Source organism: Chaetodon trifascialis, chromosome 9 (genome assembly GCF_039877785.1).
Source record: "Chaetodon trifascialis isolate fChaTrf1 chromosome 9, fChaTrf1.hap1, whole genome shotgun sequence".
In the NCBI taxonomy this organism is placed as follows: domain Eukaryota; kingdom Metazoa; phylum Chordata; class Actinopteri; order Chaetodontiformes; family Chaetodontidae; genus Chaetodon; species Chaetodon trifascialis.
Window position 1 is genome coordinate 15,058,946 of NC_092064.1, and position 15,386 is coordinate 15,074,331.

A 15,386-nucleotide genomic window follows, 5' to 3' on the forward strand; every position below is an offset into this window, starting at 1 on the left:
GAAGTTGGCAGAGAGTAGAGTTTGTTGCATTTTCTGTTGATTTGGATGAATCTTCTGCTCTCGATCTAACAGTAAGTATGATCGATGACGACATGGTGCACAGAGGGGCTTGTGTGTGAGAGAAGTTAAGGGCTCTGCAGATGGCACCATGTCACATCCTACTGAGCGCACAGTTATATCTAATGAATATTCAGTGAATCTGCTGCTGCTGCGTCACGTTTCACATATTAACAGAGCCTGTGCATGTGTGTCTCTCTCATCAATACTCGGCTGGTTCTCTCCTCGTGTGAACCTCACTTTAGCACCCAGGGCCATTTCTCTGGTCGACTCAGCTTTCAGCTGTGGTCCAAGTCGCTCTCAATCCTCTGTCTGGGTGCAGTTAAGCGTGGACATTTTGCATTTGTGTTTTATTTTGATGGGAAGAATAGGTTTGTGAATCAGGCGAGACAAGTTTCCCAGGATTATGCCTCCACCCATCATCTAATCGCATGTGGTTCCAGACCTTTGTTGCATGTCATCCCTCTGATTCCCGTCTGTATCCAATTAAGGCAAAATGCCATCTAAATATCCTCTGGATAAAAAATAACAAACATGAGGCAGGATGATACAACACGACACAGGAAATTCAAGTGTAGTGGTGCAAGGTGCTGTGTAAAGTATAGAATGAGCAGCACCTCAGGTAATTATTTCAGTCTTACTTCTTACTGTTTATTTAAAACATTACATTCACAGTGTTTAGTTGACGCTGCTTTCATTGTCTCCTGTTCACATCAAATCAAAGCTACTCAGCTGTCAAAGAAAACACTCTTTGTATTATTCATTCCTGTTAAGGTATTAGTTTCTATTGTACACGAGTGCCTGCGTCAGTCAATCATATTAATAGTTTTATTTGTCTGTATCCTTTCACGTTTATATTATTGTCAATCACATTGTTTTTGTTGTGTATAGGTTGTGTAAAGGAGGGATGAGGTAGCATTATATAAAACTCCCCTTTCAATCGTGTTCACGTCATCCATGGACTCAGTTTAGCAATAAAACGAAAGCAGTGCATTAAAACGCTCGCGTTAATCGATTTGTCCTCCTTCCATTTGTTCCTGCGCTTTTCCCTCTCTTTTTAGGAGAACATCAACATCGACGAAGCAGCGAACTGCTTGGTGAAGCACATCATTGCCAGCGAGAACGACATGCTCCAATCAGAGGTCCCCGACACCATCACCCCCCAGTTAGAGACGGACAAAGGCGGGACATGCTCGTCCTGCTTCAGATCCCAGTAACAGCTCCTGGCAGCTGGATGTCCTTTTGTATCTCATTACAACACAAAGTCGAGTTTGTCTGTGAGCAGGAGGCAGAGGGAGAGAGACTTGGGCTGTTTTTTAAGAAGCATGTACGGGTGCCAGCTCTTCTCTTGTGTAGGCGCTCGGGTGGTTTGGTAGTCGGGGTGGGGGGGTGGGGGGCAGGGGGATGACAGAAAGACATCTGGCTCAAGAAATGGATGGATTGAAACAGAGGCAGAAAGAGAGATGGGTGCAGCTGTGTGTGCTTGTCAAAGGCAAGGTCACCCTCTGGGCGACTTCGAGCCTTGACACTGCCACTTGGGTTACCATGGAGACACAGTTAATGAAAGATGGCTGCAGATCACAGTGCATCTGCGCTGAAGGTCCACGGAGGTGATCTGTATTTACCAACCATGCTAGCTGGCTCTCTTTCTCCCTCCTTCTCCTTCTCCTCCTCTCTCGGTGGCTTCGTCTCCCTTCTTTTATGTTCTTGCCCACTCGTTTTTCTCCCGTGTCTGAGTTTGTCTCTCTTCACGTCTCCCTGACTGCATTTTGAGTTTTTCATCGTTAATTCTGGGCTGATGAGCAGGCAAAAAGCACATTTATATATTTTACTTCAATGGTTTTATATTAAATTTATGTTCCACTGTTCAATATTTGTAACATTTGTAATTATGGAATAAATGCATATAATATATACACACACACAGATACACAGACACACACACACACACACACAGACACACACACACACACACACACACACACACACACACACACACACACACACACACACACACAGATATGTACATATTATATCTAGTATAATGACAAAGATTATAGAACCAAAGATATATCCAGTTTTAAACATGTTCATATGAATAAACCATAGCTTTACGGACTCATGCCTGGTTGTGATTTCATGCTCTCTGCTGTCTTTCCTCTGGCTGATTACGCCTCTGTTCACGCTGAAGATGGCTGCAGCTTGGCGGAGAATTTTGGGACACCACCAAACCCATTTTCATGTAACTAATACCAATGATCAAGGTGTAAATGGAAAATAAAGCCCTGTCCTAACAGATGCAGCAAATTAGCAGGAGAGGGAGCTGTCAATTAAGCTCAGTTTGTTCCCGCCCACAGTCGTGACAGGCAGCATCAGTGAAAACAGCTGTGTAAGTCAACTCCGGCTGTGTAAGCATGGTAAGTGTCATACAGAAGTCTGACAACGGAAAGTTAGATGGGACTCGCGGAGATATTGATATGTTCATATGTTAATATTGAAGGGGTGCAATGAAAAGCAGTTTCAGGGTTTTCACATCTGGCCAGTTCGTGTGTTTTTGGGTTGTGAGAGCATCAAACTTCGTCATCATGTCCAGGTGATTTCCCCGGAGTAAATAATGAACCATCAGGCAGAATGTGATTTTTTTCAGCCTTGTTACGAACCAAATTTTCTCTTTCTGACGTGTCACAGCTACGTCATTACCACTGGATATACATGAAAAATAAACAGTGGAGTATTTTTAGAAGGTGGTTGCTAAAATCAGACGGCATCATATCATTTTAAATTCTCAGATTTAGTCCAAAGCATAGCAAATTGATGCAATCTTCTGGCAGCGAACCACTGACTTTATTCCCAGTGACATGTCTCATTTCAGGCTTGGGGACAAACATTCATTCCTCTTAGAGGAGCAGCGTTTTCCTCGTGCTGTTTTTCTCACCCTATGTGTTGCCGGTCAGTCCCGCTAATATGCTGAAAATCCGATTTCACAGAGTAAAAGTTCAGATTCCAGCATAACAGTTCCTGTTTGTTGATTTTTTTTTTCTGCAGTGACCAGCCTCTGACCTGCTTATGTGACTGCAGCCAGCCACCACTTTCACCCTCATACCACGGTGGGATGTTGTTGTAGACTCTCCAACGTACTGGACCTAAAAATACACATTAACAGGTCATGACATATTGTACCTGGACTTTCTTGACATTGATGATGATTTCTTTGAGCTTCTGATTTGGATTATTGACTGTCAGAGCAGAGAGCAGGTACACCGGGGGTTGATCACACTGTTTTCCATAGCTGCATATTTTGTGCACATAAGCAGTGATTTTTTTAGTGTTAACTCCAATTTTCTGTGACAAAATAAAAGCAATCACATGAAGAAAAACAGATTCTGGCCACATGCATTAGATTAACCTGTGTATACTCTTCAAATCCAGGCACAGATTCAGGTATGGTGCTGCTTGTACATAAAACATCACTGTGCTGTTATCCAGCCGTTTCCACCACTCCTTTCTCGCCCTTCCAACCCTCCAAAGATTACTTCTTGTGCCTTGTTATACACAGTGGCTTCTTTTCATCCCAGGGAGACAAAGACACAACCTATTGTTGAGCACGGTCTCTGATGATTACTGATTCAGAGGTGAGGGCATGCGCTCTCTAATTTGTAATGATTAGATCTGATTTTCAGGATTGATGTCACAATTTGGGAGAGAAAACAGAGCGCAGAGGGGGCAGGAAGAGAGGCACATCAGCTATGTGGGAATTGCCTTCTGCTGGGTGTCGGAAGCTGACCCCTTTCTCTGTACACCCTCCTCACGCACACAAACACACACACAAACACAAACGATCAGAGGATTTCTCAGATTTATCTCTCGCTCTCTGCTGGTCTCTAAGGCAACAAGCTGCAGAGAGAGTGATAGTTTCATTTCTCGTTACTTATGTGCCCCTAGTTCTTCTTGATTCCTCTCCCATGCAACAGGCAAAGCAGAAGGAAAGGAGAGAGAGAGTGTGAGAGGAACCATAACAAGGGACTGTAATCACAAGACCTCTCAGTCACACAGGAAGGAAGAAATAAGCTGCACGTGATTCCAGGATGACTTAAAGTCTCTCTCCCTCTGTCTCTCACACACACGCTGACTCAAACACACACACGAACAATTACACAGCATTATATATGCACACAGCTTCACCTGTGGCAATTATTGTTGGCAATTTTTCATTTTCATTTCCCCAGATTTCGCAACACATATAATCCTCCGGGCTGCACGGTGGCGCAGCAGGGAGTGCGCATGCCTCACAGCCAGAAGGTCGCAGGTTCGATTCTCGGGTCGGGCCTTTCTGTGTGAAGTTTGCATGTTCTTCCCGTGCATGCGTGGGTTCTCTCTGGGCACTCTGGCTTCCTCCCACGGACCAAAAACATGCTCATTAGGTTGACTGGTGACTCTAAATTGTGCGAGTGTGAATGGTGTGCGTATGTGCCCTACGATCGGCTGGCGACCGGTCCAGGGGTGTACTCCGCCTCTCGCCCGTTACAGCCGAGACCCTGAAAGGGATAAGCGGCATAGAAAATGGATGGATGGATGGATATACTCCTCCGGAGGTCTGAAAGGTGTGTGGGCCTCCACTGTAACTCAAGCTGCTTGTTCTCCAGTGACAAATTACCCTTTGAAGATAATGTATATTCATTTTGCAGCAGTGATACTGATAAGTATAAGTGATAAAATGCTATAAGAGCGGCAATAAAACAGCCACAGTGAAAATATAGGCACTGAGCTCAGATGTAGTGCTACTATATGGTCAATAAACATTGAGAGGTGTTGGAAGTGGAGGCTGAGGCAGACGTACTCTGGCTGTGAATTAAGTGCAGAGTAAAATGGAATCAATAGCAGGAGCCAGGGGAGACCAGGGGATGAATGGGAATAACGGCTGCACCACCAACTTTGATCGATAAGTGTGTGTGTGTGTGTGTGTGTGTGTGTGTGTGAGAGAGAGAGAGAGAGAGAGAGAGAGAGAGAGAAAGAGAGAGAGACCTCACAGCAGCACAAGTCTCAGTGAGTTTTAAATGGAGCACTATGTGGACTATCAAAGGCCTCCTCTGGATGAGTCATCATTCATAACCAGCTCAGCCGGAGCGAGAATCTGCTTCAATACCAGACCCAGGTGTCACTCACACACACACACACACACACACACACACACACACACACACACACACACACACACACACACACACACACACACACACACACACACAATGTACTATTGATTACACTTGAGGATTTGTTTACACTTGCAGCAGATACTATTTGACTCAGCCGTGTAGGACGTGATGTTGTTTGGACATTTTTGCTGCCACTACCTGCCTGTGCACTTTTCGATCTGATGGCAGTTACAAGCTTGTTGTGTAAAATGAGTGTTTTGTTTGCTTTTTGAGAGGCCATTGACGTGTCAATGCAAAATGTTGTTTTAATGGCTAATTTGGCTAACGGTGGCGTATTTACACTGATACTGATCAATGTACTTTGTTCCTGAAAACGAAATAAAAATTAGTGGCTATGCCCTTAGAAAGTGGTGTAGCTATTAGGGGCAGTATATGAAGAGCTAGTGCACAAATTGTGAATAGCAGTTACCTCGAGTTATCCTAGATTTATATGTGTAGCTGTATACAACATGCTCACCTGCTGGTTAACCCCATCATTGCTCTGTCTCAGCAACAAAAGCCTGCACTCAACCACTGGCCAAACAAGTGGCAACACGTTCCATAAGATGATGGAAATTTCAGGTAAGCATTTCTATTTTGTATGTTGTCTGCCCTGTGATGGACTGCTGGTAAAATCCAGACGTGAAGGCTGTCAAAGATGAAAATTCGATCTTTTTTTGTCCACATTACAAATAACTGTGCTGGGAGATAAGGAGGGCACAGCTGTGTCTCGGTTGTTTCACCTGTGCAGAGTGCAGCCAAGTCCTCCTTATACATGCTCAACCAAGTTCCACTTCATCACACCAGGATTTAACTGTGATTTTGTTCTTTTGCATCTCTGTAAGCTTTAGATCATTATATTGCTGATAAAGAACGACAAGCGCTATCGTCTTAGTCTCACCTGATTAACATGACTGTCAGACAAAAGGAACATCTTAAACTCACTGGATAAACATGTTTTTTGTACCGTGACAGAAAACTCAGCTCTTAGATCTTAGTACATTCCAAGGCTACAAGAGTCCTTGTGTTATAACAATATGTTATGTGTAAGGAAAAGGGGATAAACGCCATCATTTGCTATTGAAATAAACGAGTGAAAAACCCCTGAAGGGTTCAGTGGATTATTGGTGTGTAGTTTCCTTTCAAGCCACATTAGAGCTTGAATCTTAATCATCTGCAAACTTTAAAACAGTCGTGATTTTCAGTTTCTCACTTCGCAGTAAACTGATGTAGCCATTGATGCAGGCAGTCACATGCTTTCAGGTTCACACAGTTAGAAAGTCATGCTGGAATGTAGACAAACAACAAATAATAGTTTTACAGACCCATCACTTAGCGTGCAATTGGATCACTGCCTGGTTTGAAAACTTGGCATCGTCCCCTAAGTCGCAAATTTGGTCTGTTATCCTCACACTGGCACACAGATCATCAGTGACTGACAGAGCCTGCTTTCTATTTGAACAGACTGTCTGTGTATGAGGTGACACCGTGGCTCAGTGATGAGCTCTGCCAACTCACAGCGAGGAAAACGTAGACACTTACTGTGCTGAGTTTGCATTATCTCCGTTTCCTCCAAGACTCCATGGACATCAAAGTCTGGTTGAATGGGGACTTGAGAGCCACAGGTGTGTGTGTGTGTGTGTGTGTGTGTGTGTGTGTGTGTGTGTGTGTGTGTGTGTGTGTGTGTGTGTGTGTGTGTGTGTGGAGACTCCTGACTTTTCCAGGGTGTTTCCCCGCCTTTCACCCAGCGCATGCTGCGAGAGGCACCACCATCATGCACAAAACAAGACACAAGTGTGAAAATAAAATAAATGAATGTGTCGGCATGTCTGTGGCATCCCAGGCTATTTGTTTCTCATCCAAAAGTGCGTCTACTGGAGTGATGTGCATGATGTATCTCGTCCTGCGGGGTGAACTACTTTTACTCATTTTAGAAACACAAAATAATAAACATCATCAGACCCTGTTTGATTTTAGGTGGCGTGCATTCAAAGAGGCGATACAGCTGTGCAAAAATAAGTGTATTGTTTTCCTGTCTTCCCCAATGGATATTTCCCACATGTTCGATGTGTTTTGTGTCAGCTCGGTTCAGCAGAATTTACTGCCCAGACTGCTGTCAGCATATCAGTGATGCGTAAACTGGACAGCTCTGTGTCTCTGCCAGTCCCAGGATCAGCACCTTGGACAGTGATTGTCGCACACTTGGGTGCAGAATGTTAAAAATGGGGCTGCTTTATGTTCAGGACATCACACGTTACACCTCATTGTCTCCTTAATTGCTGTTTTCCATGTTCTGATTTTTTGCTCTAGGTGCACATTGTTTTCTGTAGGGTTATATTTGTTCAAATTATCATACAATTGCACCCAATCTGTCGAGTTCACCCTCTTTCTATTTTGCCAAGAGGAGGTGGGAAATGTCAGCAGTATTTATGTCAGCGTAGATTTAATGGTTTCCACTTTAAAGCAAGTGTCTCTCTGTTAAGGAAGTTGATTGCTGCTGCATCGTGTTTGTCCCTGTTTGAGTCTTTTGGCCAAGGCCACTGCATTCGAGTGGTGAGTGTGTGGACAGAATATTTGCTGGCTCTCTTTACCTTGGCAGGGAAAAGGCTATGTGGAATACTGGCCAGCAATGCCCTTCCCTTGTGTGCCAACTGTCTCTCCTCCAGTGGATGTGTACAGAACAGCCTGTGTACAGAACATCCATGTTAATGTGACCTTGTGCTGAGTGTGCTCTATCCCACCAAAAGCCCGATAATTTCTGCTGTATGTCTCCATGAATGCTCTTCTTAACACATGTGCAAAGAAAATGTGCATGAATTTGTGAGTGGATTCAGCGGTCGTCTCTGAGGTGCCTCACAGCGCTATCTAGCAACGCACATGTGGCATTGCACAAACGCTGCACACCAACACACTCCCAGCCTTTGTTGCACTCTGCGATCGATTACGCAACAGACGTCCATGGGAAACCATGTGACCAAGTTAATCTGGAGATAAAAAAGAGGAAATGCTCTGCAAAATGAAGAACCATTGATCTAAGACTGTATTACGTAAAACTTTTGTGTATCTGCAAAGCAAATGTTACACGACAAACACGTCGCAAAATCAGACCTCAACTTTTAACACTGGACTTTCGTCTCTGATAAGAAATTCCCAGAGGAAGGAAATGACTGTTTGGACATGGGGGTGGCAGGCAGAGTGCCAGGAAGCATGGATGTGGATGTGATGGGAGGTACGCCGCATGCATGGATGGATGGCTGGCTGGAGAGTGGGTGGATGGAGAGGAGGGAGGTGGGCGGATGAGAGGTATGTTGCCAGGCAGCGTGGGAGTTTGAGGGCACGTTCAAGAGTTGTGTCTATGGCCGTGCACACGTGTGTATGCCTCCTCTCTGTGTGGGCGAGCAAGCATGGGACCGAGCGATCGCTCACGTGGAGGCAGTTGTCATGGCAACTGAGGATGTCGTCTCGTTTCGCAACATCTCAGCCGTCCCAGAATCCTACAGACCTCTCTCGTCTGTGTCTGACTTTCCTGGTCTGTTTCTCCCTTCCTCACATTCAGTTTCCTTTGTACCAAAGCACCTGCTCACTCCTCTTTCTGCCTCTTTCTCCCTCGCTCCCCTCTAGATGCCTCTCTCTCTCTCTACCTCTTGCCCCATTTCCCTGCATCCTCCAATCCCCAGTCCTCCTACTCTCCCTCTCTCCTCCTCTCCTCCACAGCTGTAACAGATATAAATAGAAGTAATAAATTGCCGCGAGGCTGCCAGGATGTAAATTTATGTGTGTGAGTGTGTGTTTAGATTTTCGCTCTAATGACCTGTATAGGCTCACAGGTGGGATATCCCTACATAGGGAGATGTAATTTACCATGCCTCCCTCCCTCCCTCCCCCTCTCCCTGCCTTAAATGGTTCGCACACACACACAGCCCATTACTTCACAGCTCCAGTGCTTTAACATCAAAACACAGAGGCCGCTTAACTCTGTCAGGCTTGTGACCCTCAGGCATTTCTGGTATCCCACCGGCTGCGGAGGTTGTTTCAAAGCTAAATAAATCATCATCAAGGGCAAAGACATTGGCAACCTTGTTAAACGCAACAAAGTAACAACATGCTGAAGTCAATCCTCAATCTCTCATTTGTATTAGTGTACTAGAGGGGAATAAATGAGAACAAATACAAGTGACAAATGTGTGTAAGATCACACCACCCATATTTCTTAAATCAGATTTAAAGCTGCGTCAATCAATGTTTTTATTTTAACAGTGGATCATGTGCAAGGTGAACGGTGATAGTGATGAACCCCAAGAAAAAAACATCACACAACTCTCAGATGTACAAAGATTTTTAATGTGTCACACTTTATTGTTTAGGTTTGGACTGTTTCAGTCATTTCCAGCAGTTTGCTTAGCTGCCAAAGAGCTAAATATTTGCCTCACAAGTTGATGAAGAGCAGAGCAGTGCTAAAAGAAGAGGGAATATTGAACTTATACTCATCAGGTCGACAGAAACATGACTCCAAATGAATGCTTATGTTGCTAATTGTTTGCTAACATGTTAGCCATATAAACTTTGCAAGGCGATAGCCTGTCAGTGTTGTCTTTAAAGCATGCTGCACTGCCCCCAAGTGGCCAAAAAACTAAATCAATACTGCTTTTATATCACATATATTGTTTGATTGTTGATGCGTGTGAAGTGTTTTTCCAAATATAGCAAGTGTGTAACCCTGACCCACTGCTCGTGGTTGTAGTGGCACTAGCAGCACTGAGAGCAGATTAGTGCAATATGATCAATGGTAGACATCACATGCAAGGTCAAGAAATGTGACCTGCATCAGCCAAAACAATCTCTGTCCAAGGTTCAGTCTGTAATAGTCTGGCGCCATGTTTGCATTTACATCCAGTCAGCTGACACTCATATCCAGATCACACGCCAGCGAAGGTTATTGGACTGAAGACAAATTGCCTATTTTTAACTGTGTGATTATCTGAATGGGAAAACTCAGCATGTCCATACATTCTATAAAAAAATAATAGTGGTAAAGCTGTGCGCACAGCAGTGCTTTCCTGCCAGGGTGCTGATGAGCAACAGAAGCTGTCATAGAGTAATACATCGCAGGCAGGAAGGTTTGTGTAATGTATATCTCCAATTATGCCTTTTTGTTTTATCTTAAAACATCAAACCTTGTGACCTTATAACAGTTGCACTAAACAGACTGGATGACTTATATTCAGTAGATGAATGACTAATGCTAGATGGTATCATGTTATCATTTAAACAAGTCGTGTTGTATTATGATTATTCAGCTGTGTCGGTGTTGGAGTTTATTCTTTTGTTCAAAGCGACTTACCTTTTTTCTTCAAACACATACACTGGGAGCAGTTAATGGACCACCTGCACCACCACATGAGCTAAAGCAACTGTAATACAACATATTGTGCTTGTCTAAGTTGAAATGACGGAAGAACCCAGCAAAAAGCCTGTTTTTCATATTTGTAAAAGAAGAACTTTCTATTCGTACATTTAGACACTGTTATGATGTTGTGGCAGCTTATCTGTAGATATTATCAACATTTTAAGCATTTAAAATAACACAAATGGTTTAGAAAATGATAAAATAACCCTCAGTAAATCTCACACCAAAGGAAAAAGTCTGTATTTTTCTCAACTATGGGATTCAATTTCATTCTTCTCTCTGAATGTCTAAAGAGTAAATCATGTCGTAATGCTGCAGCCAATTACATCTTGAAGTCTGAAGGAAAGACGGTGTTCTGCCTCTGTGTGTCTCATCTTCACCATCCCTGTGTTCCTCAGCTTTTGCTTCACTCTCTGCTCCTTAATCACATCACATCACACACACACACACACACACACACACACACACACACACACACACACACACACACACACAGGCAAACACATAAAATGTGATTTATAGCTGTATTAGCAACAACCTCTATCTAAGGGAGAGCGAATAAGGGGAAAACAGGACAAGCACATGAGACCAGCTGAGACCTGACAGCGTACTCGTCTGTCCACATTCACAGAAAGGAAGGAAAGACAGGACAGAGGGTATAAAGGCATGAGGAGGAGGAGAGACAAATGCAGAATGCTGATGGTGAACACATCCTCCAAGACTTTTATTTATTAGAAAGTAGATGAAGACAGAAAAAAAAACTGCATTTCTTCTAATGTTATACACACACCAAAAAGACCTGAGGATATCACTTGCACCCTTTGAAGCTGTATTCTTGTAGTGTAGGGCATGTAAGTCCGTTGGTGTTGCTAGTGGAGAAATAGGAAGAAAAACCTCAGAAGTTGAGTTTTTTTTTCTTCAGTTTTGCAGTGCTCTTGTGTGGGAATAAAAACAGGCTAACAAGCTGCAACAAACATAAACAGCACTTAATTGTTTTGCACTTGTTGGTGCCATAACATGTGCATGGGGACCTGTGCTTAAACCTTGGCTCACAAACCATCTCTTGCAGCCTACACTGTAACTGGAGACAGTGCAAAGAATGGCTGAGCAGCTGGATAAACAGTTGTTTATCACAAAATATAATAGTGATGAAAGCCATGTAACTCCCCCAAAGCTGTAAATTAACACTTTTTCTGTACTTGTTTTATACAGATTAAATGAGACAGCAAATTAGTGAGCTTTAGAGTTGCTGGTAGGCAGTGTTATGCAACTTGTCACTAAAAATAAGTAATTAATAACAGTTAGATGTCACTTCTGTCAAAAGTACTTTACCAATTACTGCATAGAAAATAATAATGAGTTATAAGGGAATTTGACTTTTGCATTGCTTTTGAATGGAGCTTCAATTCTCTTGTAAATGCACACATAGTATTATTTCAGTGTGTTTGCTGTGGCAGAAGACAATCATTGTACCAATTATCACTGATTGGAGTTATTAATACCCCCGACCACCAGAGGGCAGCAGCAACAGACATTCCTACCTGTAAGCTTTGCTGCTGCCGTTAATAAATAATTATGTTGTTCAAAGTTTGTATTACAAAGTTTTACAAAGTAAATTAAGTAATTAAGTAATTACAAAGTTTGTATTAGAAAGATTACAGTGAGCACGACTTCTTGCGCCACCATACGGACAGGTGACGATCGATCGTAAACGGGAAGATCCAGGAAATAGACTGCGTCCGTTTGCTGCCCTCTGCAGATGTCTACTTCTTTCAGGTAAGACAGAAGTAACGAGTAACTTCCTAATAGAAAAATTCTGTAATTGTTCTTATTTATTACATAAAGTTATTAGTCACATTTGTAGTTATCTCCAAAAGTTTTGGCATTACAGTAACGCGTTACTTTATTTACTCCTAACACTGCTGTTAGACAGAGCCGGTGTAGGACAAGTAGGAAATCGAGTAACTGAATTCAAAGCAGTGAAAAGGGCAGTGTGAGAGATGAAATGAGGGTATGAGCAACTGTGGAGGAATCGTGAAAGTGAGGCGTGATGAGGAGAGAGGAGAGAACATCATCAGAGAAAGGCTGGATGAGCTCTGAGGGTCCCAGCATGCCACTGCAGCTTCTCCACACATCTGTTTGTTCATCCCATGGGGGGATTGCAGTAGCAGGCGCAACAGGGCGAGTGTGCGCTCACCTCTCCCCTCCACACAAGAAACATCTGTCTCCTCACACGGGCCATATGCCTTGTAACACAAGCCCTCTCTCGCCTCCATCCCCCACTCTAGCTTTCATGTCTTTCTCTCTTTCTGTCTCCATCTTGTTGTCTTTGATGGAGTGCCAGGGGCTTGCAGGCGCTCCCGCTGCACATCTTCATGGGCACACTGTCTTCCTCTGCAACTGTCCTTTACGAACCGAGTCCCACTTACACACATACAGATGCACACTGTGGAGGGAGAGATCGGCTGTCGTGTGGCCTCAACCAGCAATGTGGGAATCGGCATGAATCACTGAATATCAACATACAAAACACACATTATATTTGTGCATATATATAAGTCAAGTGTTGTGTGTGAGTTCCTCTGCTTGATGTTCTACTCAGCAGCAAAATGATCTTACACCAGAGAGTGACGCAGAAATGTTTGACAGAAAGGATGGTACATCTTTGTCTGCGGTCTGTCCGTCTGTCTTCAGTTGTTTTTGCTTTAAATTATTCTGTGAGTTTTGAGGACAAGTGCATTACAAGAAATGTACAGTGCTGCAGTATAATTCAGGATGACGTCGTCGTGGGTTGTAGTGTAGGAGGACGGTATTACACCTTGGCCCGGTTAAAAAATGTGGCACCCTGATTGATTGCACCACCTGGCGAGTGAGTGGAATCCTCCAACTTTGCTGGAGGTGGAGCCAACAGGTGCATGCTGGGACTGTCTGTGCTCATGCCAGTTCTTTGCTTCACGACCTGATCTGCCTGATCGGCGCTGCACCTGTGCATAGGTCAGGTGTGCACTAGGGATGCGCCGATCCGATATTGGTATCGGCATCGGTCCCGATATTGAAGAAAATTCTAGATCAAGTATCGGTGACATAGGCCTGATACATAGGGGCTGATCTGTTCAGTCTAACGCTATGCTGTAGGCGCTTTGAGGGGCGTCATGCGCAAGCAACACGCAGTGCTGAAGCGCACATGATGTGGGCCACATTGCTTTCAAAATGAAGCAAGCAAAAGGATCGGCTATCTGGGACTTTTTCACACTAACTCAGCCTACAAACTTGACGGCTACTTGCAATACCTGCGGAGTAAATGTTTCGAGGGCCGGTGGTAAAACGTCAAATTATGACATGGCCACAAAGCTCTCAAGCCTCATGCAATGGGCGTGAGGTACACGCATTTCAGCCCGTTCACACGCCACAGCTTGTATTTCTCATGCAGAGAAATTACCAGAATAATGTCCACCAAGTTGCGCCACTATTTTTTATAATTAGTGACGTGTTGGTTGTGGACGAAACTGCTCTTACAATCGGAGCTGGCCACTGCCTGGGAGCCGGAACGGGAGCCGCTTTGTTTTTATTGTTTTGTTTTGTTTTTATTTTGTCTTGACTTTTTTTAATCTACAAGCCGCACGTGACTGTTCAACTGTATGATGTGTGGTGGCTTTTGTGTGTGTGCCCTGAGCAGGAGGGGGAGGGGCGGGGGTTACAGACACAGCGCATGCACGTGCACACACACACATACAAACCTGCACTAAGAAATGCTGAATTAAATAAATATTTTATTTGTATGAATTTATGTGTCATTTATGAGATCAGACCCACGTCCCTATTTAAAAAATGGGAAAGAAATGTTTAAGTCAATCTGATGCACAAAAGAACGATCCCAGTCTTTTCCACACAATGAGAAATACCGTTTGTTAGGTAATTCAGTGCTGTTTTTCTGTATCGGTATCGGATCGGTATTGGCCGATTACTAAACCTCAGATATCGGTATCGGATGTGAAAAAAGGTGCATCCGTAGTGTGCATGGCATGTTTTACACAAGCCCTGCCACAGCACTGTGACTGTTTAACATGATCAAAATTCTAAGTAAGAATCATCTGAGGAGCACAGTGAAAGGCTGAGCAGATCGCTCATATAAGCCAAAGCTTTGAGGATGAGCGGTGGTGGAGGATGCCGTTCAGCTGAGCACAACAACAAACGTTGTGTGTTTGTGCTAGAAAAGAGTGTCTGTCATGATGATGCTCTATTCTGCTGACGATTATATAGGTAATTTCACTTATGTAGCCGAGCTATGCGTATAGCACCTGCCGTGGTAGTCATAGCCATTTTTTTTTTTATTGTTGGCTGTTTTTGTGTAATTGCATGGATTTGTTCTCTTTTCTGATCATTTGTAGTGAAGCTGAGGAATGTAGTGGTTCAAGTATGCACATACTTGCTGAATTAAACTTGGACCCCCGGTGCAGTCATAAGGTTTGATCTTTAAAGTTTGTGGAACTTTGGTGTGTTTAATGTACTTAGAAGAGCTTTTTGCTCCCCCTGTTGAGCTCGTGCGAGAGCCTTGCTGGACTTCAATGAGCTCTCCTGCTGTAAAGGTTGTTTGAATAAATTGCACAGCAAACATACAGGACTCAGAGCAGCAAACACACACAGACACAGATGAGGAGTGAGCCACAGATGTGCTTGAGCACACACATCTCTTATGTATTTCAGGTATCGATCTAAGCCATGTTCCTCTA

The 15,386-nt window shown here is 43.7% G+C and overlaps 1 protein-coding gene across 1 annotated transcript in view; it reads left to right on the forward strand.

The window, feature by feature from the left end:
- rab38a (RAB38a, member RAS oncogene family) overlaps window positions 1–1,363 on the forward strand; it is a 6,988-nt gene extending 5,625 nt beyond the window's left edge. Inside the window, exon 3 of the mRNA XM_070970782.1 lies at window positions 1,119–1,363. Within this exon, the coding sequence (XP_070826883.1) occupies window positions 1,119–1,274 (156 nt within the window). The 3' untranslated portion in view covers window positions 1,275–1,363. The remainder of the gene's footprint in view (window positions 1–1,118) is intronic.
- The last annotated feature ends 14,023 nt before the right edge of the window (window positions 1,364–15,386 follow it).